Raw genomic sequence first — 24,243 nt, forward strand, 5'->3', positions numbered from 1 at the left:
AGTCTCTATGGGATTCAATGCAAGGTTCTATGCAGTCTCTCTCACAGGACTTTTCCCAGGAACTGGACAATATAATCCCTATTCAGCTGTCTTTGGCATCGCAACCCAAGAGTATCTGTATGTATATGTATGTATATATATATATATATATATATATATATATATATATATATATATATATATATATATATATATATATATATATATATATATATATATATATATATATATATATATATATATATATATATATATATATATATATATATATATATATATATATATTTTTTTTTTTTTTTTTCTTTCTTTCATACCAGACTCTAACGAAGAAAACCAGCATGCAGATGTTTATAGAACACTGAAGATAGGCACTATTAATTTTTCTCTAGTGTACTATACTTCGAAAAACATTTAAACAATATGCAAATGTTTTGGGTTTTTTTTCCCCTTGTTTTCTTTAAATCAGCAAGAACAGCCAACCACCGCTGAGCTTCTGAACTGCTTGTGTTCATGCAATTGTTTCGCCATGCACGAGACCTTTATATAAAACACACCCTTTATATATATATAGTTTAATTTTGTACAAAAAGGGAAAATAGATATGCAGCTGTCTACATAAGATCTTTGTTAGAGCAGACTAAATAAGAATATAAAGACTAAAATAAAACATGGTTGCCATTAGTATGCAGTGATAAGAACAAAATGAGGAAAAAGTGGGATTTCTCAAAACTTTGTACCAAAGGCAATAGTCTTCAGTACAGGAGATCTACGAGCACGAAGGACCCTGCTATACGGGCCATTTTCAGTTAGTCCTTTCTGTCCTGGGGTTCTGCTCAACAAGTTACGGAGGAAAGGTCTCTTTTCGGTGGATTGTGTTGGCTGAATATTCTCATTATTGCAGATGCGTTTAAAACCGGACGGAGTTCCCTGTAGTCTCTGCACTGTGTGATATTGCTCAGCAATGCAGGTTGCCTTCTTCTTCAGGTCCATTTTCACCAGAACCATGTTGTTTTGAAGTTCTGCTAGAGTCTTCTCCTAATGAAAAGCAAATAGAAGCCAGTCATGATGGATCAGTATGGAAAGAGCATTTCTAAGTGTGCAAAATATAATATATGAAAAGTATCAATCAGAACCAAGTGTACATGTAATGCAATTAAATGACAAGCATAGTATTGACCTTAAAGGAACACTGTATAGTCATGAAAACAAACATGTTTTCCTGAGAGTAAAGCTTTAAATGCACCGTTTAAATCACCAGTCCTCCTTAAATTTGTTACTTCCCTTTTGCCGATCCGCACTCAAATGTTATGATCTCAGCCAATTCGTAAAACGCTTCTGTTACGCTGCGCCAAATAGCATCTCCTCAGAGATGCATCTCTATGAGGAACATCCAGTGCCTCCATGCAGATGCTGATTGCCAGTGATGCACATTGTGCAGCACTGACCCAGAAGCACCTCTAGTGGCAGTCTGAGTGACTGCCACGAGGTGTCCCTAGGCAGCAATATAAACATGGCCTTTTCTCTGATAAGACAGTGTCTACTGCCAGGCTTTTTGCTGTAGACACCAGAACATCAATAAGCTGTAGTTCTGGTGACTGCAGTGTCCCTTTAAACGACATGGTAAACAAGAGATGCAAGAAGAAGATCCCTCCTACATCGATTTGAACAAGGAGGGAAAAAATTTTTTTTATGTACAATCGCAGGATATACTCCATTAACCTTAAAGGGACACTATAGTCACCCGAACAACTTTAGCTTAATGAAGGAGTTTTGGTGTATAGAAAATGCCCCTGCTGCCTCACTGCTCAATCCTCTGCCATTTAGGAGTTAAATCCTTTGTTTATGAACCCTAGTCACACCTCCCTGCATGTGACTTGCACAGCCTTCCATAAACACTTCCTGTAAAGAGAGCCCTATTTAGGCTTTCTTTATTGCAAGTTCTGTTTAATTAAGATTTTCTTATCCCCTGCTATGTTAATAGCTTGCTAGACCCTGCAAGAGCATCCTGTATGTGATTCAAGTTCAATTTAGAGATTGAGATACAGTTATTTAAGGTAAATTACATCTGTTTGAAAGTGAAACCAGTTTCTTTTTCATGCAGGCTGTCAATCATAGCCAGGGGAGGTGTGGCTCGGGCTGCATAAACAGAAACAAAGTGATTTAACTCCTAAATGACAGAGAATGGAGCAGTGAAATTGCAGGGGAATGATCTATACACTAAAACAGCTTTATTTAGCTAAAGCAATTTAGGTGACTATAGTGTTCCTTTAATCTTAATACCGTATATACTCGCGTATAAGTCGAGTGCAGTTTTGTGATCAACAATTGTGAAATATGCTATGCCTCGTGGATAAGTCGAGGGTCAAACTTGGAAATTCTGTGATTTTTATAATTACACACACACTCATACAAACAATCTGCATTATACACACACTCATACAAACACACTCTGCATTATATACGCACACTGTGTATATAATGAAGAATGTGTGTGTTTGTGTGAATGCAGAGTGTGTGTGTATGAGTGCGTATATAATGCAGAGTGTATGTGTAGTGTGTGCAGTGTGTGCGTGAACTGGGTGGGGGGGAGGGCATTTTTATTATTTTTAATTTTTTTATTTTAATATTTAAAAAAATATTTTAGTATTAATTTTTTTTTTAATTTTAATAATTAAAAAAATTTTATTGTTTAATTTTATTTTCGTCCCCGCTCCCTGCTTGTTAGCTGGCCAGGGAGGGGGGCTTTCATTCCCTGGTGGTCCAGTGGATGGGCTGTGTAGGAGGGGGCTGGCAGAGAGCTCTTACTTACCTTTCCTGCAGCTCCTGTCAGCTCCCTTCTCTCACCTCCGGTCCGGTCAGCTCCCCTGTAAGTCTCGCAGTCTCTCGCGGCTCTTGCAAGACTTACAGTGGAGCTGACCGGACCAGAGGTGAGAGAAGGGAGCTTACAGGAGCTTCAGGAAAGGTAAGTAAGAGCTCTCTGCAGCCCCTAACAGGACCGCCAGGCTTGTGATGAGCCCGGCGGTCCTGGTCTGTATTATGGCAATGTAAGTTGCCATAATACAGACATTAACTAGAGTATAAGTCGAGTTGGGGGTTTTCAGCACACAAAAAAAAAAATGTGCTGAAAAACTCTACTTATACTTGAGTATATACGGTACTTTTAAAAGTTATCTGAACAATTTACCCATTATCTACACGTAAACAAGCTCAGTTTGAATGAGACACAGAAGGACATGTCAAGATGACTAAGAACATTAAAGCCATCTAAGTAGGCATTTGCACAATGAATGAGAACATGTAATCTCTAAATCAAATGCATGGTCTGTCTGGGAAGACTGGTTTGGGCAGCACAGGGTTAAAATATACCAATTTAAGGTTTGTTTGCCTACAAGATAATGTTTGCTTTACACAAACACTTCTGTAATTACAGATATACTCATGATTTATCTAGAGATGTAGAAAGGACGCTTCAACCTACCTGCTTTGATAAAATCTCATCGCAGTTACCAAGTGCATTCCGGAGTTTCTCTGATCCAGTAGTGTGGCAGCAGGCTCGGTCCACTTGCTGCAAGGAGTCGCCAAATTTCTGTAATTCTCCCCGAAGCAATCTCACGTTCTGTGGAAAGATGACAAGTGACAATCAGTGAATATTATCCGTAATCTTTTTAAGTCATGCTGTCCACCTGCACACCAAATCAGAACTGCCTAGAGCTACCCAGACATCAGATTTTCACCCATTAAAAAAATAAAATATTAAAAATAATTAAAAAAGCATTTCATTTTTTTGCAAACAAAAGCGGGATGTGGTACCTTAGGTTCTGGGGAGCATGTATGTTTAAATGAAAACCTTTGAGAAAAACAGGACTATATATTTTGTGATAAACAAATTTAAAAAAAAAAAACAGCGGCATAGCTCTGCTTTGGAAACAGCATGCGTCTATACAAAAACAATTATAAGCAAGTCTGTCTTGTGCAATAAACACAAACCATCTAACGCTGTGCACCACAATGTCCCTGAACAGCAGAGATGTATCCCATCACTACTGCCAAAGCCTTTCCTGGCTGAAAATAAAATTGGTCACATTCCCCAGTATTTTAAATCTCATTACCCTAAACTAGATGTACCTTATGATTCAAGTTAGGTTCTCCTAATTAACTGTAAAACTACCAACCACCTGCAAGCGCTTTTTAAAACGTGTCATTTGTCATATTATCTGTTCCCAACTATTTAAACAAACACATTGTCTCCGTGAATTTCTTCTACTCTGAAATCTTTCCTGCACTTAACTCTTTCCCAACAATCTGTCAAAAGATTTGTCTAAACATTTGACGATGACTTTTCTTAAAATTTGCAAGAAAATCCATCAATGCTGATTGTGGTCTGCTATACCACATTGGTAATCTTGCCCCGTTTTTAAATTGTTATAGTTACAAAATGCGCTCACATACATTTCTTATGTCAATGATGTAGTAGAGATCTACTCTATTGCCATTGCAAAAAGGAGTGATGTATCGGTCTCCATCCGGTGTAAAGCTGGTATACACATTGGTTAGATGTGAAGGGTTAATTAAGCGTCAATGCTGCCTAATCATGCACAAAGTGTTTGGGTGAACACAACACTCTAAATGTAAGAAAGATGAACCTTGATGGAATGGAGTCTCCAGCCTATATTACTATGCATTTACCATCACACAGTTTAGATTTTCTGGATTTAATCCCAGAAAGCATTGCAAGTACATAGGCAAACAATGTCCAGATACTGTATATGCACATGGATCAGTAGATCTAGATCAACATTTTCTGCCATTATCGAGAAACTGAACGCAAAAGCAAAGCCACTCGCTAAAGCAACGGTACATATCCGCTCCCCAGAATCTTGAGGCAATGGAGGGAGGAATCCGGCAATAAGGAGATTACCCAAAGAGCTCTTGTGTGCCGATATTCTGTGCACCTGACAGATGAGCCCAGAACATAATGCTGGAAAAGTAAAACACAGGAAATATTTACAGACTCAAAAATAGAAGGTGTGCCCCCCTCCACAGACCTACATGCAATTCAATGTTCAGACTAGCCTAGGTCTTTAAACAATCCACAGTCTAACACCATACGCATAATTAAACAAAAAACAAGACAATCTCATTTCTTCCTGGCCACAATAGATCATTGACCTCTTCTATCTTAATTCACTGTCCCCTCATCTACATGGATGATGAATAGCACGCAGTGCTATGGAGTTAGGATTCTGGTGTGAACAAAACATGAACTATTCTGAAATTTGCATAGAGCGCTCACAGGTTTCACAAAGAAAGAGGACAGCACCGAACTTGGTAAACAGACAATTACACAAAACACACATCTATCAACACAAGCAGTGATGTTGCAGAAAGGGGAGCAGGACTCTAAGGGGAAAACAAATATAAAATAAAAAAATAAGCCAAGGTCAAAGACGCTCGAATATTTTAATTACACATGGCTTGCCAGTTTGCTCTGCTAGCAGTATTCATCTCATGTTTAAATTACCTCAGGGGCTTGGTCCTACATTCTATTGGGAATGGTACCGTGATTTCTAATGAAGTGAAAACCAAAAAAGGCAAACTATAGGCAAAAACTGTTTTTTGGGGACAAAAGTTTTCCAACTTAGCTATAGTCACAAGATGGCCATTTTAGCCTACATTTTGCAGCATTTTTTTTAAATTACAACCATTTACTGTTCCATCAGGTAGAACTCAATTGCAGCACTCTCCTGGGGTAAAAGTGGTGAAAGGGAGTAGCAGGAAAGTTTATAGAAGAGACTTACGCCCATAAGGACGTTTGCCGTCATCACTCTGGTCTTTAAAAAGGGACACTATAGGCACTTAATCTCATTGAAGGTCTGGGTGCAGTGCCCGTCTCCTTAACCCCTTAAGGACACATGACATGTGTGACATGTCATGATTCCCTTTTATTCCAGAAGTTTGGTCCTTAAGGGGTTAAAGGACCACTCAAGGCACCCAGACCACTTCAGCTTAATGAAGTGGTCTGGGTGCCAGGTCCAGCTAGGGTTAACTAATTTTTTTATAAACATAGCAGTTTCAGAGAAACTGCTATGTTTATCAATTAGTTAGGCCTTCCCCTATTTCCTCTAGTGGCTGTCTCACTGACAGCCGCTAGAGGTGCTTGCGTGATTCTCACTGTGAAAATCACAGTGAGAGCACGCAAGCGTCCATAGGAAAGCATTATGAATGCTTTCCTATGTGACCGGCTGAATGCGCGCGCAGCTCTTGCCGCGCGTGCGCATTCAGCCGACGGGGAGGAACGGAGGCGGAGAGGAGGAGGAGAGCTCCCCGCCCAGCGCTGGAAAAAGGTAAGTTTTAACCCTTTTCCCCTTTCCAGAGCCGGGCGGGAGGGGGTCCCTGAGGGTGGGGGCACCCTCAGGGCACTCTAGTGCCAGGAAAACGAGTATGCTTTCCTGGCACTAGAGTGGTCCTTTAAGCCTGCAATGGAAAACATTGCAGTCTCTTTAAAACGACCAATGTTTACATTGCAGGATTAAGAAAGCCTCAAGCGACTGTCTACCAGAGCGCCACTAGAAGCGCTTCCTTGGTTCACATGAGTGAAGGACATCCAGCGTTTTCAAAATCCCCATAGAAAAGCATGGTTTCAATGCTTTCCTATGGCAAAGGTCTAACCTGTGCACAGCACTCACTGAGTATACGCATTAGGTTCCCCATCACCGCGACGTGGGAGGAGTAGACCGAACCAGAACTGAGGGATCTCAGCGCTGGAATCAGGCAAATGAAAAAAGCTTTAACCATTTCATGACTGTGGGGGCAGAGGCACACTAGTGTTCGGAACACAGTTCGGAAGACCTGATGGCCGCATGGAATGTGATCCATGTTGCCTGCTGTTAAATGAAAGGGACATTCCATTCTGGAAGTGCATTTGTAAAGTCTATATTGTTCTAAAACACAAACTACTATTGATAAGGAACACTAGGTCGAGGAACTAAACTCTGGAGAAATCACGACAGCAGTAAATGCAACTTCGAAAGTCCTGCAAGGTTATTCACTTCAGTGAGAATTCAAAGTGAATTTCAAGTTTTAGGCCAAAGTAGAAACAAATCAGACAGAGAATGTTTAGCCAAATTGGCTGTTCTGGCCTCAAATGGACACTATAGTCACCAAAACAACGTTAACTTAATGAAGCAGTTTTGGTGTATAGATTGCGCCACTACAGTCGCGCTACTAAATTCTTAGCCATTTAGGGGTTAAACCACTTTTGTATCTGTTTAAGCAGCCCATGCCATGCCTCCCCTTGCTGTGACACTCACAGCCTCCATGAAAATGTTCTCTCATTTTTAATCAGATGTAACTTACTGTGAAAGTTTTGATCTCTTGTTATGAAATCTGAACTTATTTGTCTCCTGAATTTTGGCAAATTAAAACCAAAAAATGTAGGCACAAATAACAGACACGGAAAAAATCTACAACTTGTAGATCTAGTAAGATTGGCTATTTAAGTGTTATTTTTTTTTTTTAAATTCTTTATTTTTATTGTGCAAGAGTGGACAAGTCGTCTTGCACCGTCACAATAACGAGTGCAAGAACCTGCATTCAACACAATGAAGCAAAATACATACAATATTAACCTTCATAATCTAACACTTGCTTCGTTCCGCTGATTCAGCACATTTTTTGTAATACATTATAAAACATTTATGCTAAACGTTGTTGGGATATATGATTGTACATCCTGGAAGTTGGCCTGTATATGCCTATAGGCCTGGTAACATTTGAAGGAACTAGAGATGAGCGTTTAACAGTTGGGGGACAGTGCTGCTGCCTATTATTATGCCAGAGAGGGCAACCGGCAAACATGACCACGCTGCTGAACGCGTTTTCACGACATGATGCCAGTGTGGCGTGATAGTGCATACAGCACTGTGGTAAATGAGAAAACTTATAGGGGTAACCTATCCGACCTTCTTAGTGAAATAAGTTGAGTGCTTGTGGCCCAGCCCTCTTATGTGTAGTGTGGTTCCGTATGGTGTTCGGTGTAACTTCTCATGTAATGTGAGGGTTGTACGTTGTACATATTGGCTTAAGTATTCGTTCGACTCGGCGGTATTGCCCCTTGTATGTGTCTGCTAGGTGTGTGGCTAATATTTATGAGCTATGTCAATGTCTGGAGTTCGTAGTAGTTTTGTTGTGAGTGGCTTGGCCTTCAGCCTTATAAGTGTCGCTGTGCAATGTTATGTGTCGCTGTACCTACATTGCCTGTTGTTGCCCAGGTTTGGTACCGCCGTGAGGTATACCCCGGTGTCCCGAGTATATATTTACTGCCAAGCTCGTTATGGACGTCCCGGTAACAAGTTACATACACTGGGGACACATGGGGTATGCAGGGTTGGGGCATAGTCCTCACAGGGGGTGGGCTAATATGCCTTTAAGGCTACGGATTATGCATCGTAAAATCGGAAATAAACAACCGCGGCCTGAGACCCATTCTACTACTTAGGTGGTGCTTAAGCTAGGTAAGTCTTCCATTTGTCAGGCAAATGCTAGGGTTTACAGTGAGAGCAAATTAACCGTCTACTGTCGTGAGGTTACTTTGAAAAACAAAAAGCAAAAAGACAAACGGATTAACATAGCTTGAAGGAAAAGAATAAAATTAACGGAAAAAGAAAAATTATAGTGATAAAAATTGTCATTTGTGTGGCTATATTGCCAGTAGTATTCAAACCGTTCATGTTGCCACTTTACGGCCTGGCGTGATTTTAGTAGTGTGCACCTGGGTTGGAGTCCAGCTTCAAGTGGTAGCCTTGGCGTACGGGTCTGAAGGCCTCTCCCGGGGGATAAACTCCGGGGCATTCATGGCATCTCTTCCTAGTGTGATTGTGCGGCCTGTTGGGCACGGCGTGGTTGTGAGCGAGTCTGTGGGTAAGTTGAGCAGGCCCAATATCGCCACCGCTTCTTGCATGTCCCTGATAATGTGTTTGGCTTCTCCTTTGTCAACGTGTATGGTGCGGCTGGGTCCCCAGCGATATCTGATGTGATGAAGCCGAAGTAGGGCCGTGAATGTGTTCATAGATCTTCTCCACGCTAATGTCCCGCCAGAGAGGTCTGCGAAGAAGGAGAGGGTCATCCCCTCGAAGTGGTAGGTGGTTTGATTTCTAGTGGCGTCCTGCACCGCTCTCTTGTCGTTGGCGGACTGAAATTGGACTATTAGGTCCCTCGGGGCAGTCGGCGGGGCCTTCAGAGGCTTTGGTGTGCGGAAGAGGCCCTCCAGGGTGATCGCTTTTGCCGCTTTAGGGGTCAGTAACTCTGCGAGGAGCCGTCTAACAAAGTGTGGGAGTTCTACGTCTGGCATTGAGTCGGAGACACCCCGGAGCTTTAAATTCTTTCTTCGGTTCTTGTCTTCCTGTGCTGAGATATGTTGCTCATGCTGCCAGGATTTTTGTTGTAGCGCCCGGACTGCCGCTTGGAGGTCCGCTAGCTGGGTGGTGTGATCTGTGGAGGAGGCTTCCACTGCTTTCAGCCTCGTTGTTAGGCCCTGGATGTCACCTCTGATGAGGGCCACCTCGGCCGCAAGTTTCTCGTGGTGGGTCGCCATTAGGTCTCCGATCGCCTCCATGGTTACTGGAGTGGGGGTTTTCTTGTGAATTGGCGCCTGTGTGGGCACTGGGGCAGGCTTAGCCACCACCGAGGTACTCCCGTCGTCGTCTGAGGAGCCCTCTGTGAAATCGGAGCAGCCGCCATGTAAGTATGCCATCTTGGCCTCCGCCGCCTCGTGCGCTTGCCGCCACAGTTCCCCGATATCCCTGTTTTGGCGAGGGCTATCGGGTTTAGCTTTTTTGTTTTTCCGACCCATCTGGTTCGTGGGGGTCTTAGGCGCTCTCCTGGTGGTTATAAGCCGGGTGTGAGAGCCCTTATTTCGCGATTTATTAGCTGCCTGGCCCGGAGGACTGCGGCCATGCGACCATCCGCTTCAAGCTCTTGGCTCCGCCTCATTTAAGTGTTATTTTAACCCCTTAGGGACCAAACTTCTGGAATAAAAGGGAATCATGACATGTCACACATGTCATGTGTCCTTAAGGGGTTAAAAGAATTGGCGTTTCGTGGTCAGTTCTGTATGCGCAGCGTTTCAGTACTGAAACGGATATCCAACATTTGTGAATGGCAGATCCACTTTGTTATTAAAGCCTCAGATACATTGCTACATTAAACATTTTACATGAAGTGACTTACCCTCTGTCCCTCCAGAATTTTCCTGTCCACATCAATAGTAAAGGACTTGGCAGAGACAGGAGGCTCTTGCATTTTCTTATACCTCTCAATTTCTGCAATTCACAATTTTTTTTTTTTTAATTATATATTGTATAATAAACGTACACATTAAAAGCCAGACGTTCAATAGCAAGGCAGATTGAGTGGTTAGACATTGGATAGGGTAGCAGATCTAGAAAGTAATTACATGGGTCCAATTATTAAAACTAGCTCTGTTGCATAAGAGATAATAAAGATCATCTTTATAAACAAGCTAATCTCTGGGTGGTTATTCAGTGCTCACTGTTTCTGTTTAATGTTCCTAACAAATAAAATATATATTGGCCTTTATATTGTGTTAAAAATAATGGCATTAGGAGTGAGTAGAAGCCAACCACACCGTCATTCTTCGCCTGCATTTCTGCTTTCATAGACAGAAGTTCTTGTTTCAGCCTTTCTAATTCAGAGTTGTCGGTAGTTGCAAGTCTCTTAGATCTTCTCAAAGGAGCAGTGTCTTTTTCAACAGACATCGAAGTGTTCGGCACAGATTTTGCTTCCTGCAGTGCTGCTTCGAGCTCCTCAATCCGCTCATCTCGTTCCTATTTAAAAAGGAAAATATGAAAATGGATCTCAATTCAAACCCTATTATATACACACAAGTAAACATCTCTGGGTATACGCACATTTGTCACAAGGGGGGGTGGGGGGGAAATATATAAATAAATTTAAAAAAAAATCCTTGACATATCTATCAGTTGCACTACAAGCAACATGATCTGCAAGCGTATTAAAAATACTTTTTACAGCAAATGGTTGCACTAGGAAGGATCTTCCTAGCCAGTGATTTGCCTTTGCACCTGCATATAGGAGACGAGAAAAAATAAAAATAAATGTTTTGACAAAGAATCAGACTATCTCCAAGTAACGAGATAGATAGGTCTTATTTTTCTTAGTTTTTTTGGGAAAGTGACACAAAATGGAAATTACATTTTTTGCAATACTATTGTATTCACATACCTCTAACTCCCGTTTGTAATAATTACTGAGCGATTCTTTAAGGTTCTCCAAACGGTCATCATACATTTCCTCCAAAAGACCTTTCTCGTCTTCCAGTAGGTCACTACAATTAAATAAAAATATATAATAAAGAGTGTAAGGAGTCAGGAACTGTATAATAAACAAAAACACAAGTCTGACCCAATATCGAAAACGCCATTACCTGTACTGGGTTTTCTGTTGCTGCATCATTTCCATCATCTCATCACAAACCTCTCTACGGATATTCAATTCCATTGTAAATTTCTCCTGACGCTCTTTTGTTAAAAGCTCTTTCAGGCTTTCAATGACTCTCAACAGATCCTGCAAGAAAAACAAGACCAGGGATTAGAACAGCCACCACCAAATAGTAAATCCGCTCTTCGAAGGAGGATTAGTGCTGACCTCTCGATTAAACATTGTAATGTCTGCATCATCATCACTTTCTCCATCAGATAAGTCTGCATCTTCTTCATCTGTGCAGCTACGGTTGGCCAGCATGCTGTTCTCCTTCATAAGCGAATGAATGGTTGGAATATTCATTCTCACTACTGGAGCTTGAACAAGCTGTAGAGAAAGTGTAAGAAGGTATTTAAAGATTAGTGCCAAGTGACCAAAATGCTAAAAGAACCCTCAGACTTTAAAAAGAAATGTTTATTTGTAAAATTACATGGTTCCCTTTCTCTGACTTATGTGTAATCCAATGCTGGGACAGTCTCCACGCATCAGGCACTCTGTCGCCTGAGAGTTCAGGAATGTTGGCTCTATATTCAGACAAGCACTGGGCATAGGGTGCATGCGCACTAACCACGCTCCAGCAATCTGATGAGAAGCATTTCCCGGTCTCTTGACTCTCAGTGTGACAGACATGAGAAGCATATTTTCGAACAAATGTAAATGTTGTTGCTCAGAAATGTCAATGTTTTACACTGTCTGAAAATCAAGTATAAAAATGAGAAGAAAAAAAACCCTTTAAAATAGAACAGTATTTTTCAGCAATATACACCCTGGTTCAGACAGAGTTTGAAAACCAACAGTTAGTCTATATGGTCTTCCCTGAATCTGTGGAGGGAGTGAAGAAATGTGTGTATGTGTCAGTGTATTTATATGCACGTGTGTTAATGTGTATGAATATCTGTGTAAGTATGTATGTGCATACATCCAAGCAGTCAAACACCAGCACAACATACAGACACACCCCTGCTTTCAAATTATATACACACACACACACACACACACACACATACATATATATATATATATACACACACACACACACACACACACATCCCTTCACACAAATGTACATCCACATTTAAAAGTGAACATTATTCAGACATACCCCTGCAATCAAATGCAAACATTACATACAAACACAACCCTGTATTAAAACACAATAAATGTATACAAGCACCCCTTCGAACACAAACACTGTACATTACACTATAGAGCCAGTAAATGCAGCAGCGCTGTTCAGATATACAACCTAGACATTTTAACTTGGGGTGCCTTGGAAAAATACTGAAATATTAAGGGGGCGCCTTGAACCTAAAAAGTTTAAGAACCACTGCTATAGAGCATTGCCATTAAGGGGAATAAGGTTTCCAATGTTGTATAAGAACGTAAGGAACAATATCACAAGTCAAGTACAGAAAGTACACAAGTGTCCATAGGATAAAAATCCAGTGGGCACAAAAGGTTCCTTGAAATATAAAGCTAATATAAATGTTAAACACTATACATTTTATTGAATAAAATTTTTTATTTTTTTTTAAAAAGACGACATAAACCCATCGAGAAGAGCCACAATCGAATGAAGGTTCTATATACAAATACATAGGGGGAGACTGTGGGACTGGAGAGGATGATGGCGGAGGATGATAGGGATGAAAGTTGGAAAACCTAAGAAGGTTTAAATGTCCATTGCAGTGAACCACTCGTGGCTATAATAGAAGGCAATATAAAGCCCTGTGATTCAACACCACCATTATGGGAAAAACTGCATTTAACTAAAGAGTAACCAATATAAGTTACAAAAATAAGTGCTCTCTATCTGTAAATGAAGCTGCAGTTCACCAACAAGGTGTTCCCTCAACCTTGTGCAAAACAAGACAAATATATAGAAAAAGGTGAACAGCGCTAGCGGTATACACAGATATATATATATATATATATATATATATATATATATATATATATATATATTTATTTTACATACGTAATTGGAGATACTTCTCGGTGGTATAGCTTAAAAGAAAAAACAGAATACAATAATAGTGCAGTATATTTTGGTGGTATAGTGGATGATGGAGGAATATATAATTCTCACTCACACTTTGAGGAGCTTTATAAGCTCAATGTCAAGGGCCTGGACGGAATAATCCCCGTCTGTGGATTTCTTGGTGTGTAGTCTTCTAGGTGAACTTATAGGTATGAATTTTCGTGGTATATAGAACGAAAAAATACAAAAAAAAACAATGGTATAGATAGTAGCTGTTTAAATTAGAGCAGGTCCATTGCTCTAGTCTATGTAAGTAGGTTCTCTTATTTGCGTTGTACATATACCTACTATCTATACCATTGGTTTTTTTGTATTTTTTCGTTCTATATACCACGAAAATTCATGCCTATAAGTTCACCTAGAAGACTACACACCAAGAAATCCACAGACGGGGATTATTCCGTCCAGGCCCTTGACATTGAGCTTATAAAGCTCCTCAAAGTGTGAGTGAGAATTATATATTCCTCCATCATCCACTATACCACCAAAATATACTGCACTATTATTGTATTCTGTTTTTTCTATTAAGCTATACCACCGAGAAGTATCTCCAATTACGTATGTAAAATATATATATCTGTGTATACCGCTAGCGCTGTTCACCATTTTCTATATATTAACCAATATAAGTGTAGCAACACCAACTGTCAACTGGAAGTTTGTCACCAAAGGTCCTTAACCCCTTAAGGACCAAACTTCTGGAATAAAAGGGAATCATGGCATTTCACACGTCATGTGTCCTTAAGGGGTTAAGCAGGAAAGAAATGAAAAAACAAAAACCCTACACAGGTCAAGACTCTCATACCTGGCTTGCAATAGCAGAGAACTTCATGGCATGTAGGGTCTCATCATACGTGGAAGCACACTGGTTAATGTTGACAATCATGCAAGACCTTCCTCGACCAGTAAAATATGCTTGGAAAACACGTGTCAGCTTGCTGTCCCTGAACGGAACCATGTTCTGACGCAGCCTGAAACAATTTCAACAAAGTTGTTGTTTTTTTTTTTTTTTTTTAAGCCACGGCTTCACAACACATACCTACAGTACAGGCTGGTTATTGAATCTTACTTGTATAGGATCTCTTTTTAAAACTCTTAAAGTATGAGGGTGTGCTGCAAATATATAGCATAAGTGTCTTTATATTTAATATAAAATAATTATAACAAACCCCTCATCTCAACTGGGTTAAGAGAACCACCATTTAAAATTGGAGTTCAAATATTGCCCAGTGTTAGACTCTCAGGGCATTGAAAGACAGACACCTACTTTTGTTGCTGGTTCTGTCTCAGTGCGGCGATGCATCGACCCAGTGTATGAAGTGATGTATTTATATTGGTTGCCTCTTTAAGGCGATCTCCGCTTCGTTGATCCTTGCAGCGTTCCGAACCAGCTAAGTCACAGAAAGAGAGTCTACAAAGAACATCACAACATTCATAAAAATTAGCAATGGTTTCAAAATTTGAAGAGGTTAACATTTCAAGTGTTACTATGAAGGTTGCATCTTTTCCTTAAAAGTGAATAGGCGCTCACCAGGATTTTCAATATGTTTATTTATCCCTCTGTTTAACAAAAAAAATGTGTTTGTGACCTGTGAAATCACATCTTTATTCTGCAACTGGGTGCCTCCATCAATAATCGTTATAAGCTCTCTCCTTTGCACATGACAGTCAGCCTTGTTTGAACTAAATCTTGATGTAATTTGTTGTTTTTTTTGTTTTTGTTTTTAAATGAGCAGCTCATGAAACACAAACCAACACAAGCTATAGGTCATTTCTTAGGTTTTGTTCAATGGTGTACAGAGATACGTGACAGTACAGTCTCGGTTGAAGGCAATATATAAACAATTCGAGACAGACAAAAAAAAAACAACTTTCAGCCACTCCCACTTAAGAGCAGGCTACAAGTCACAACCATAACATTTGACTTTAAAATAAATAAAAAGGGGGCGTGGCCGACAACCGAGCTGAACGGTCGCATATCTGTGGAGCTCCGTCTCGGCCCCACGGATAAAGAGGCTAAACACAGAAAATTCAGCGAAAGAATCTCCCAACTTACCCGCCACCCGACAATATGGGGCGCAAACATAAAAAGATAATCCATGTGGAGCGACCCGCGGCACCCGACATTCGGATCGCCTTCCAGAGGCCTACTCAAGCACGGCCTGCTAAGATGGCGCCGGAACCGCACATGGCGCAGGAGACCTCCGAGGAGTCCCAGGACGAGGGAGACTCGCAGACCTCACTCCAACCCGAGGACACCCCTCACATGTCCGACTCGGATGATGATGATTCCCCGTCCACAAAGGGGGACATCAAAAGGCTGCTAACAGACCTCAGACAAGTCTGGAAGGCTGACCTAAAGGAGACCCAGGCTGAAATTGGGATCCTACAGCAGAGGGTACAAGAGGTGGAGACCAGAGAGAAACGCAGGGACAACCGCCTCCAAGATAACACAGAACGGCTGGACAAGCTCACCGACCAGGACCAACGCCTACACATCACGGTGGTCTCTCTGGAGTCTAGACACCGCAATATATGAGGTATGAGGGGGATTCCTGAAACGGTGAGCGAAGAAGACCTGCTACCCTTCACCCGGAGGCTTGTTTCTTCAATGGGCCCAAGGTGTAACACAGACACCCCAATAATCGTGACTGCCTTCCGAGTGCGCAAATCACCAGCGGCACCAACAGGAGCCCCCAGAGACACCATAGCCACAACCAGAGACATTACAGCGAGAGCCGCCATTATGGCCAGCTCTAGAACGCTGGGGACAGTGAAACTAGAGGGCTGCGAGGTGGCCTTATACAGTGACCTCCCCTTCTCGGTACTTGCTGCAAGGAGGCAACTAGCACCGGTCGCTAAGAAATTAAGAGAACACTCTGTCCGCTACAGATGGGACACAGCGGGTTCACTGGTGGTACATCAGGGCACCGACGCAATCACTCTGACCCCCAATGATGATCCAGAGACTCTCCTCAAAAGCCTTGGTACGACTGTCTCCAAGCATGGCAAGAGCAGTGCGGAACGCAACACCTAAGGGAACTCACTGTCCGTGAGCCACAGAGGCTGGATATTGCCCACTCTTTTGACCCCCTCGAGCCGTCACCACTAGACGGCTTTCACCCACTGATGTTTCAATTGTTTAACTGTTTTAAATGTTTTCTCTAGTCTCATTGTCTTAGAGATTACACTGCTGTCAGTAATTCACGACCACAGGGCAAGCGGCACTGCAACCAGCGCCGTACCCACATAACCGCCCGTACACACATAGATCAGGGCTGCGAGAATGCCAAAGCCAAGCAGCCCCACTAAGCGACAATCTCAGCACATGAATAAGCCTGATGTTGCCCATTATATGCATCCATATGACACCGTTACTATAACTGAGGTGTGTAAGGCTCATGACTGTAATATCGCATATGACTGTGCTTGTAACCATAATGCATTGTTACTTGTTCTTACTATACCACATATAATGAGAAATGTATACCATGTGCACAAAACCAATAAAATACAAATTTACAAATAAATAAATAAATAAATAAAAAGCAATACATTCCAGCAGCAATATCCTGAAAGACCAGTTATAGAAAAAATGTTTGCGGGAATTTACTTAAAAAATTTTTTTAAGCGTTCAAAAAATAAGAATACAGTAGCTTATATGCAGTTACACTTACTCACTAATCTTGGGGTTCATATCATTTTTACCCTGCAAGTGAAGAATCCGAATGGAGAATATGCTATGGCTGAAAGAAAGATATGACATAGTGTAAGATTGCTTACTCATTACATTAAATTACCCCAATCCCTCCCATCTCCTCACCCCACACAATCAAGGCCTTGAAAAAAAAAGTGTAATTATTTGTATGCTCCAAACAAACAGCTTCAAGGATATGCAATTAGACAAGACTGGCATTATAATGCATCTTGTCCCCATCAGCTATCACAAGTATTGGCTGATGGCAAATGTCGCGATGAGGCAGGTGAAAGATGACTGAAGCACTGTCCCCCCCCCCCCCCCCCCCAAAAAAAAAAATCAGTGTACATAACCTCTACTCCTTTGGATGTTTTGAATAAAAAAAATGCCAGTGCAGTACATGTTTTCCATAGAGATTCTACTGACAAAGCCTATTTAACCCATGTATGCCTGCAATGGCTCATGTACATTTAAAGTGCACAATCATGAAAAAAAAAATTAAATATTATTACTTATATACAATGTTCCTCACGGATTATAAACCCAGTGCCTTACAAGTTTGGTCTTACCTTCTGCTAGAATTCTGGTTCAGGTGAGTGCTGGCAATACTCTGATTTTTCCTTCCAACCCGTATGATTTTCCAGGCTTCCTCCGCACTGTGGACATTAATCCAGTTGAGATCTGTTGAATACATTTGTTTGTTAATTAGGCAAATTATTAAACTCTCCCCCCCCAAAAAAATCTTATACTTATCAGTTGATATCCATGAAAAATAAAAATACAGCAATAATTGTGTAGATCAATAAAATATCTAAATACCAGGGGACCAAAACTATGAGATAGATAGATTTATAGATATATCTCCAGCACTCACGGTTTTCCCAAAAGTGAAAAGTTGTAGACGTTAATGTAATTTCATATTAAAAAAGGACTGACGTTTCAGACACCTTTTTTAAATATGAAATTACATTACAGTCTACAACCTTTAACTTTTGGAAAAACCGTGAGTGCTGGTCATCCCTCTACTTTATCTATATAGCTTCCCCTAGACTGCAATCACCCGGTAATTATACCCTAGAGCCTTGGAGTGCAAGGATTTCGTGATGTGTGTATATATATACACACACACACACACACACACACGTACCTCTTCGTAAACCTAGGACAGTACTCTGACTGCGTGTGTGTGGCCAAAACGTCCCTCTTTAAAAACCGGGCCACTCTAAAACAAACGTCACGGCAGCAACAAAGGGTACCATATGCCGTGGATATATAAAAAATAAATTAGAATTGATTTTTTGCACAAATATTAAAATCGCTAAAAAGGGTTGGAAGCAAAAACGGCTGTATTGGTGTGTTAGTGCAGTCACATGACTAGTTAATGGAAGAGTCAGCCCATTTCCAAATGTCACTTGAGAGGTATCACACTGTGTGTTTCCTCCCGCCGATTTTTCATGCACAAAACAGAACAACATTAATATCAACTAATAAGTATAATTTTTTTTTTTAAAGTGCTCCTCATTTTTTTTTTGTATGACTGTAGGTTTTATATAATGGAAATGTTCACTCAAGATCCAATGAAAGACAAATGTGTGCATGGGGGAGGGGGACAGAAGGAAAATATGAAAAGGTTATGAGCCATATAGAAGAGGGGATGAATTTAAACATATATGTGCAGTCTGAGTTGTTGGACTAAGAATAGAAAACAATGATTTAAAAATATTACCTTTTACAAAAGGGTTTCCATTCCGGTCCTCACATAACCTCAGTGTTGTACGTTTGCGATTTGGCCCAGAAGGTAATGGTTCCAGTAAATCGTACACAAACTCATTGTAAATTTCAAAATAGGATACCCATATGGACAGCTGGACATCAATTGGTTCCTCCATGGAAACTGCATCTTGATAACCTAGACGTAAGCAGGACTCTGACGGAAAGAAAAAGGCACACTCAATTATTTGTAACTAACAGCGTGGAATGCCCTTTTAATATAACACGAATATATAGGCACTCTTTTTTGATCAGAATAGAGTAAAAACTCAAATGGTACCTTCCAGCTGACTGCTTGTATGATTGACATGACTTGTGGAAGAAAGACCCCCAATACCACTGTCAAAGCTGATACTTGTTCCTGCAGGAATTGGAGAATTGTTGCTGCTGTTTTTCAAGGGAATGAAAAGCTCTTCCTGAAAAAATAAATACATTTTTAAGATATGCCTAAATATAGTTAAGAAGTTTTGCTTTTCGATACAAGTTCAAGAAGCAGATCTATTGGTTTTTAGATTTAGGAAAAAAATAAAAATAATAAATGAGGCAACTAGACTTCTGATTTGCCAGCAAATGGTACAAAAAAAGTACAACATGAAATTGCTACATAGTGCACAAAATAAATAAATATACACACATATACATATATATATATATATATATATATATATATATATATATATACATACACACACACACACACACACACACACACACACTATTACATTTAAACAAACATACACACACACTTTTCTGAGCTAAAGAAATTAAAATGTAAGTACAGGTATCCTTTAAAATACCAGTTAACCGCGCGCACATAAAATCAAGGGACATTTCAGCACTCTTTGTACCAACCTCACGAATGTTGGCGAGCAAAGACAACTTTTTTAGCTCTTCTTGACGCACTTGCTTGCTATCCAGCCAGATAACTTCATTGGAAAGTGGTTTAAGATCTGAGCTTTTGTACAGACGATCGTGGGCACTGTTGAAGAGGAGTGCTACAGAACGAGGAAGAATGCCCCCATCCCTGGCACTACCTGGAAAAGAGGTTTAGCAAGCTATAGTTACATATCCTTACATACACAGAATAATAACAGGAATCTCACACATTCGTAATTTGTGAAGTGAATGGGGGGAGGGCAAGATTTCAAACTACAAACCTTGAATGGTGTAGGTTTTGCCAGAGTTTGTGACACCGTATGTGTAGACGAGCCAGTTTTGCCCATTGAGTACATCTTTCATGACACGCCTCATAGTTCCATCAAAAAACTGCTTCTGATCCACTTCTGGACCAAAAATCTTTAAATACGAGAGAACGGTAGGGTTAGCTTCCTTTATAAAGCATAAATGTGTGTACAGGAATATAATATTTACATAGTTACCTGAGAGAAAGTGAATTTATGAATACTTTGTCCCATACCACGTTCTGTGTTCTTCATAGTGAAGGATTCCTTGGGAGCTCGTAACACAAGAGTCTCCTGATTTTCTACCAAAACACAACCCTGTATGAAAAATGATTAGAACTAAGTAAATACAAGTGTTATGAAAGCCATCTGCCCTCAAAAAAGATTGCAAGAAAGAAAAACCTTACCTGGTCCTCTTTCTTCTCTAGCTCACCATCTACAAAAGGCCTAATCCTAACATAAACCAGGACCTTCTCGCTCCCTTCCTCTGGCAGTAGCTGCAAATAAAAAAAGATTCAAATTTATATTAAATAGATACAAATACTAAAAAGTACCAAAATTCTAAATTTATTTGGCACAGAAAAAGGTAGCATTCACCATATATCCCGTCCCCTCCATGACCTTCAACCCAAAAATTAAGATCAGTTGTGCTAGCAGCCCAATCCTTCTGATCAGTTGCAACCCATTTGAGGTAGACATCACATGTGGATCTTGATGGATGGCACAGTTTAAAGGCAACTGTGATCACCTCACAGAATAGTTTAAGAAGGAAATTAGAATCCTTAAGTCCTCCATCACATTTAGAATCTTTAGTGAATTACATACCAAGTTTACTGCACGTTTATCCATAGTCAGACCTCCTAGATCCAAGCTTGTACAATTGTAATACTGCACCCGAATGATTACAAGTTAAATTGAAACGGTTTATAATACTTTTCAGTATTCGTTTACTTTTTGAAAGTAATTACATACTCAGATAATATGTAAGCAGAGTACTTTCTGTGATACTCTACAGCAGAGGTAGGCAAACGTCAGCACACCCTATGTTATGGACTACATCTCTCAGAATGCTGGCAAAGGATCTGGGGAGATATAGTGAACAACATAAGGAGTGCTGAAGGTTGCCTATCCCTGCTCAGATATTTTCCATGCTGGAATGCCCTTCAGAAAACTAGTACTTTCCTTTCAATATTTTGGCCATATCCTACTGGACGTGCACACTGTCACCAGGTCCTATTGTGAAAGCACCAGAGGTTTGGTGTCTACAGGAAACAAGGAAATAAAAACCAATCTTGCAAAACAAAGGAATTTTTGGTGATGGTTTTTATAAGCAAAAAAAAGTTTAAATAAAAAAAGGACCATACATACAAAGAACACAATTAAAATGTACATTTATTTCACCCACAACAAATAAGAGAAAATTGTTTGAATAGCATTGCAATCATATCTCTGTACCAGACACAGAGTTGCTCTAGTGTGGCTACAAATGAAAATTGTGTGGAGACAGCACAGACAGTAGCATGCAAAGCTGTGAATGCGCTTACACACCTGTGAACGGTGTCCTATACCCGGTGAGATGACAGAAAAATCAGAAAGAAGGTCCTTTCGTATTCCTACCCCACAATCAGCTGCAGTGGATTCAAAGACTGGCATATCCTCATCATCGGAAAATACATATGGGGAAATTACATTTTGTGCCATGTTGGATATTAATAATTTCCCTTTCCCTAGAAGATGTAAAATAATATATTAATGCACATTACAGTAGAACATCAAGTAAACCTGGGCATTCTTTTATGGTACTTAGAATGCCATTCTAAAGTGGCACTGGCCTCCTCCCACCCCCATAAAAAAAAAAAAAATGTAAAAAAAAAAAAATACTATTCTTTCTAGCGGTTATGGTGCCCAAAGACTCTTTGCACTATATAGACAATACAATTTTTTTTAATAACAAGTTGCATCATGTACTGTACGCAATGCAGATTAAATATTTACCACTCAAGTTCAAAGAATGTACAAACTCAACAATTTTCTTGCAATGATCCAGTGAGTGTCTTACATAAAAATTCCATAGCATTTTTTTTTTTTTTTTTTAAACACATCGAAAGCAGGAAGAAAGCGGACGTATATGCCACTTATTACTATTAAAGGAACACAGGATATTCTCCTCCCATCAAGATAACAATAAAACACCCCATTGGCTAAAAACACAAAAATAAGAAATCTCTAGTCTATACAGCTCGAATAAAAAACATGCTTACATTTATTTATGCACCATTTACTGGGGGTATGTCTAAAATCAGATCCATTTTTGTCTGCGGTCTTTGTAAGCGCTCCCATTCCCCATTCTATGAGCTAGTCAGACAAGACAGGGTGTTTATGTACAGGATCATAGGCTCTATAGCCCCCAAGCAATAGATAATTGTGTTTCTCCAATTATTGATAAAAGTGACAATTTAAAATAGAAATAATTGTTGCAATGTAATTAAAATAAGCACATGCTCACTCATAAAGCACTCCTCATTTAAAGTACCACCATCGAGGAACCAAACATCACTAGCACAATGCTGTTATGGTGCCTCATTCAAAGTGCACAGTGTCACGTCTTTAACTCAATCCATACCAATCAATGTTACAAGTTATGGCTTTTCCCATCATAGAACATAGTAGGGGGTATTTGCAATGTGTGCCCAGACAATGCCAAAACTGAACTGGATTGTGATATGAATTGAAAAATATTTAAAGCGTCTGTCACCAACTTACATTTGAAAAAAATACATTTCTGCTCCAGGTGCCATGTAAGATACCACAAAATGGCAAATTGTATCTTTGTGCACTTTACAATTAAATTTCCATCAGCTGCTGATTGAGATATAATACATTATCTAGCTTATTACAACTCCAACTTTTTTGCCATAATCTGAAGAGTATATAAGAAACTGGTCCACATTTTGTCTAAGATCGGTCTTAACTATGTTGTATATACTGTGTCTGTGTTGGAATTTCAGGTTTCCTACGGTTCTCTTTAATAATACCGGTAGTCTGTTTACCACTGTGCCTACTTTAGTTCTGTACAGAGTAAATAGTAATAGCTAGAACAACAGCATTTGTCTCTTTAAATGTTTTGGAACTCTTGCAAACTCAGAGATCAGCATGAGATTTCTGATACCATCCAGGAAGTAAACACAGGCTTCTTACCATCTCTTAAAAAACAGAAGAGAAACAGAAATCTTGCAAAAATAATAAGATAAAGAAATGTGCCAGTGCATTTCACCATTATGACCAAAACAATATAAAGTCCCTTCTAGTGAATCAAAGTTAGTTAAAAAAACAAGTCAAAGTTGTATTGTGTCAGCATTTTGTACCACAGATGATGATAGCTAACGTATGTTATTATTATTAATAATAACACTGTAGGATTAAAGAGGGGTAATATAGCATCACATGTTTAGGAAGCATTTGTATACGCAGGTATGCAATAAATAAAAAAAAATGAAGGTTTAAAAAACAAATTAAATTAAATAAAAAAAAATACATAATTATTATCTAATTGAAGCATGAGCCAGTTGCACATGTTTTATTTATCAGAGCTGGTTATAGCAGACAATGCTTAACATGCTGGGCTCTCTTTGCCATAATAAATTCACAGACCCACCATGTGAGTTATAAAGGGATTATAAGAACCAGGGAGAGGAATATCTCCTTACCGGTTGAATGGTCCCCGGTGTCTGCACTCACCTCCCTGCCTTAGTCCGGCTGGGTCACTATCACCAGACTGTGCGTAACGGCAGGATTCAAACCAGGCGCTAGAACTCTCAGCCAATCACATACGATTCTACAGGTTTTAACCAATCAAAACGAAGCAGGGCGTTATTATCCAATAGGAATAGGAAGTTTTGTTGTAAGTAAAAGAGCTCCGTTTGGACTGGCGGCCAGGAAGGTGTTTAGCGCTCTGTGTATTCACAAAGATGGCTGCTGCTGGTTCACTGGTGCCCGGTGTGATTATACCGTGTGATTATATGTATTAGGGAAGT

General features: G+C 40.0%; 2 protein-coding genes and 1 long non-coding RNA gene across 4 annotated transcripts in view; all 3 read right to left on the bottom strand.

The window, feature by feature from the left end:
• RMND5B (required for meiotic nuclear division 5 homolog B) overlaps nucleotides 1-24,243 on the bottom strand; it is a 111,463-nt gene that overhangs the window by 9,925 nt on the left and 77,295 nt on the right. The gene's annotated exons all lie outside the window — the stretch shown is intronic.
• Nucleotides 569-24,025, bottom strand: KIF20A (kinesin family member 20A). Of its 2 annotated transcripts, XM_063447253.1 has the most exons (20): nucleotides 23,917-24,025; nucleotides 21,758-21,936; nucleotides 20,617-20,706; nucleotides 20,408-20,527; nucleotides 20,186-20,324; nucleotides 19,881-20,062; nucleotides 19,309-19,444; nucleotides 18,985-19,185; nucleotides 17,828-17,939; nucleotides 17,239-17,307; nucleotides 14,829-14,972; nucleotides 14,367-14,532; nucleotides 11,686-11,847; nucleotides 11,465-11,604; nucleotides 11,263-11,365; nucleotides 10,646-10,844; nucleotides 10,228-10,319; nucleotides 4,919-4,978; nucleotides 3,479-3,616; nucleotides 569-1,035 (listed from the first exon to the last, which is right to left on the bottom strand). In XM_063447253.1, the coding sequence occupies exons 2-20, from the start codon at nucleotides 21,908-21,910 to the stop codon at nucleotides 724-726; spliced, it is 2,718 nt and encodes a 905-aa protein (XP_063303323.1). In that variant the 5' UTR covers nucleotides 21,911-21,936; nucleotides 23,917-24,025; the 3' UTR covers nucleotides 569-723. The 2 variants fall into 2 exon arrangements, with proteins under 2 accessions (XP_063303323.1, XP_063303324.1); XM_063447254.1 differs by lacking the exon at nucleotides 4,919-4,978 and having other exon boundaries at nucleotides 23,917-24,024.
• LOC134600808 (uncharacterized) lies at nucleotides 22,308-22,961 on the bottom strand. Its single transcript, XR_010090363.1, has 2 exons — nucleotides 22,813-22,961; nucleotides 22,308-22,557 (listed from the first exon to the last, which is right to left on the bottom strand). It is a non-coding gene; the product is annotated as an uncharacterized LOC134600808 (long non-coding RNA).

Source organism: Pelobates fuscus, chromosome 3 (assembly GCF_036172605.1).
Source record: "Pelobates fuscus isolate aPelFus1 chromosome 3, aPelFus1.pri, whole genome shotgun sequence".
Lineage (NCBI taxonomy): Eukaryota > Metazoa > Chordata > Amphibia > Anura > Pelobatidae > Pelobates > Pelobates fuscus.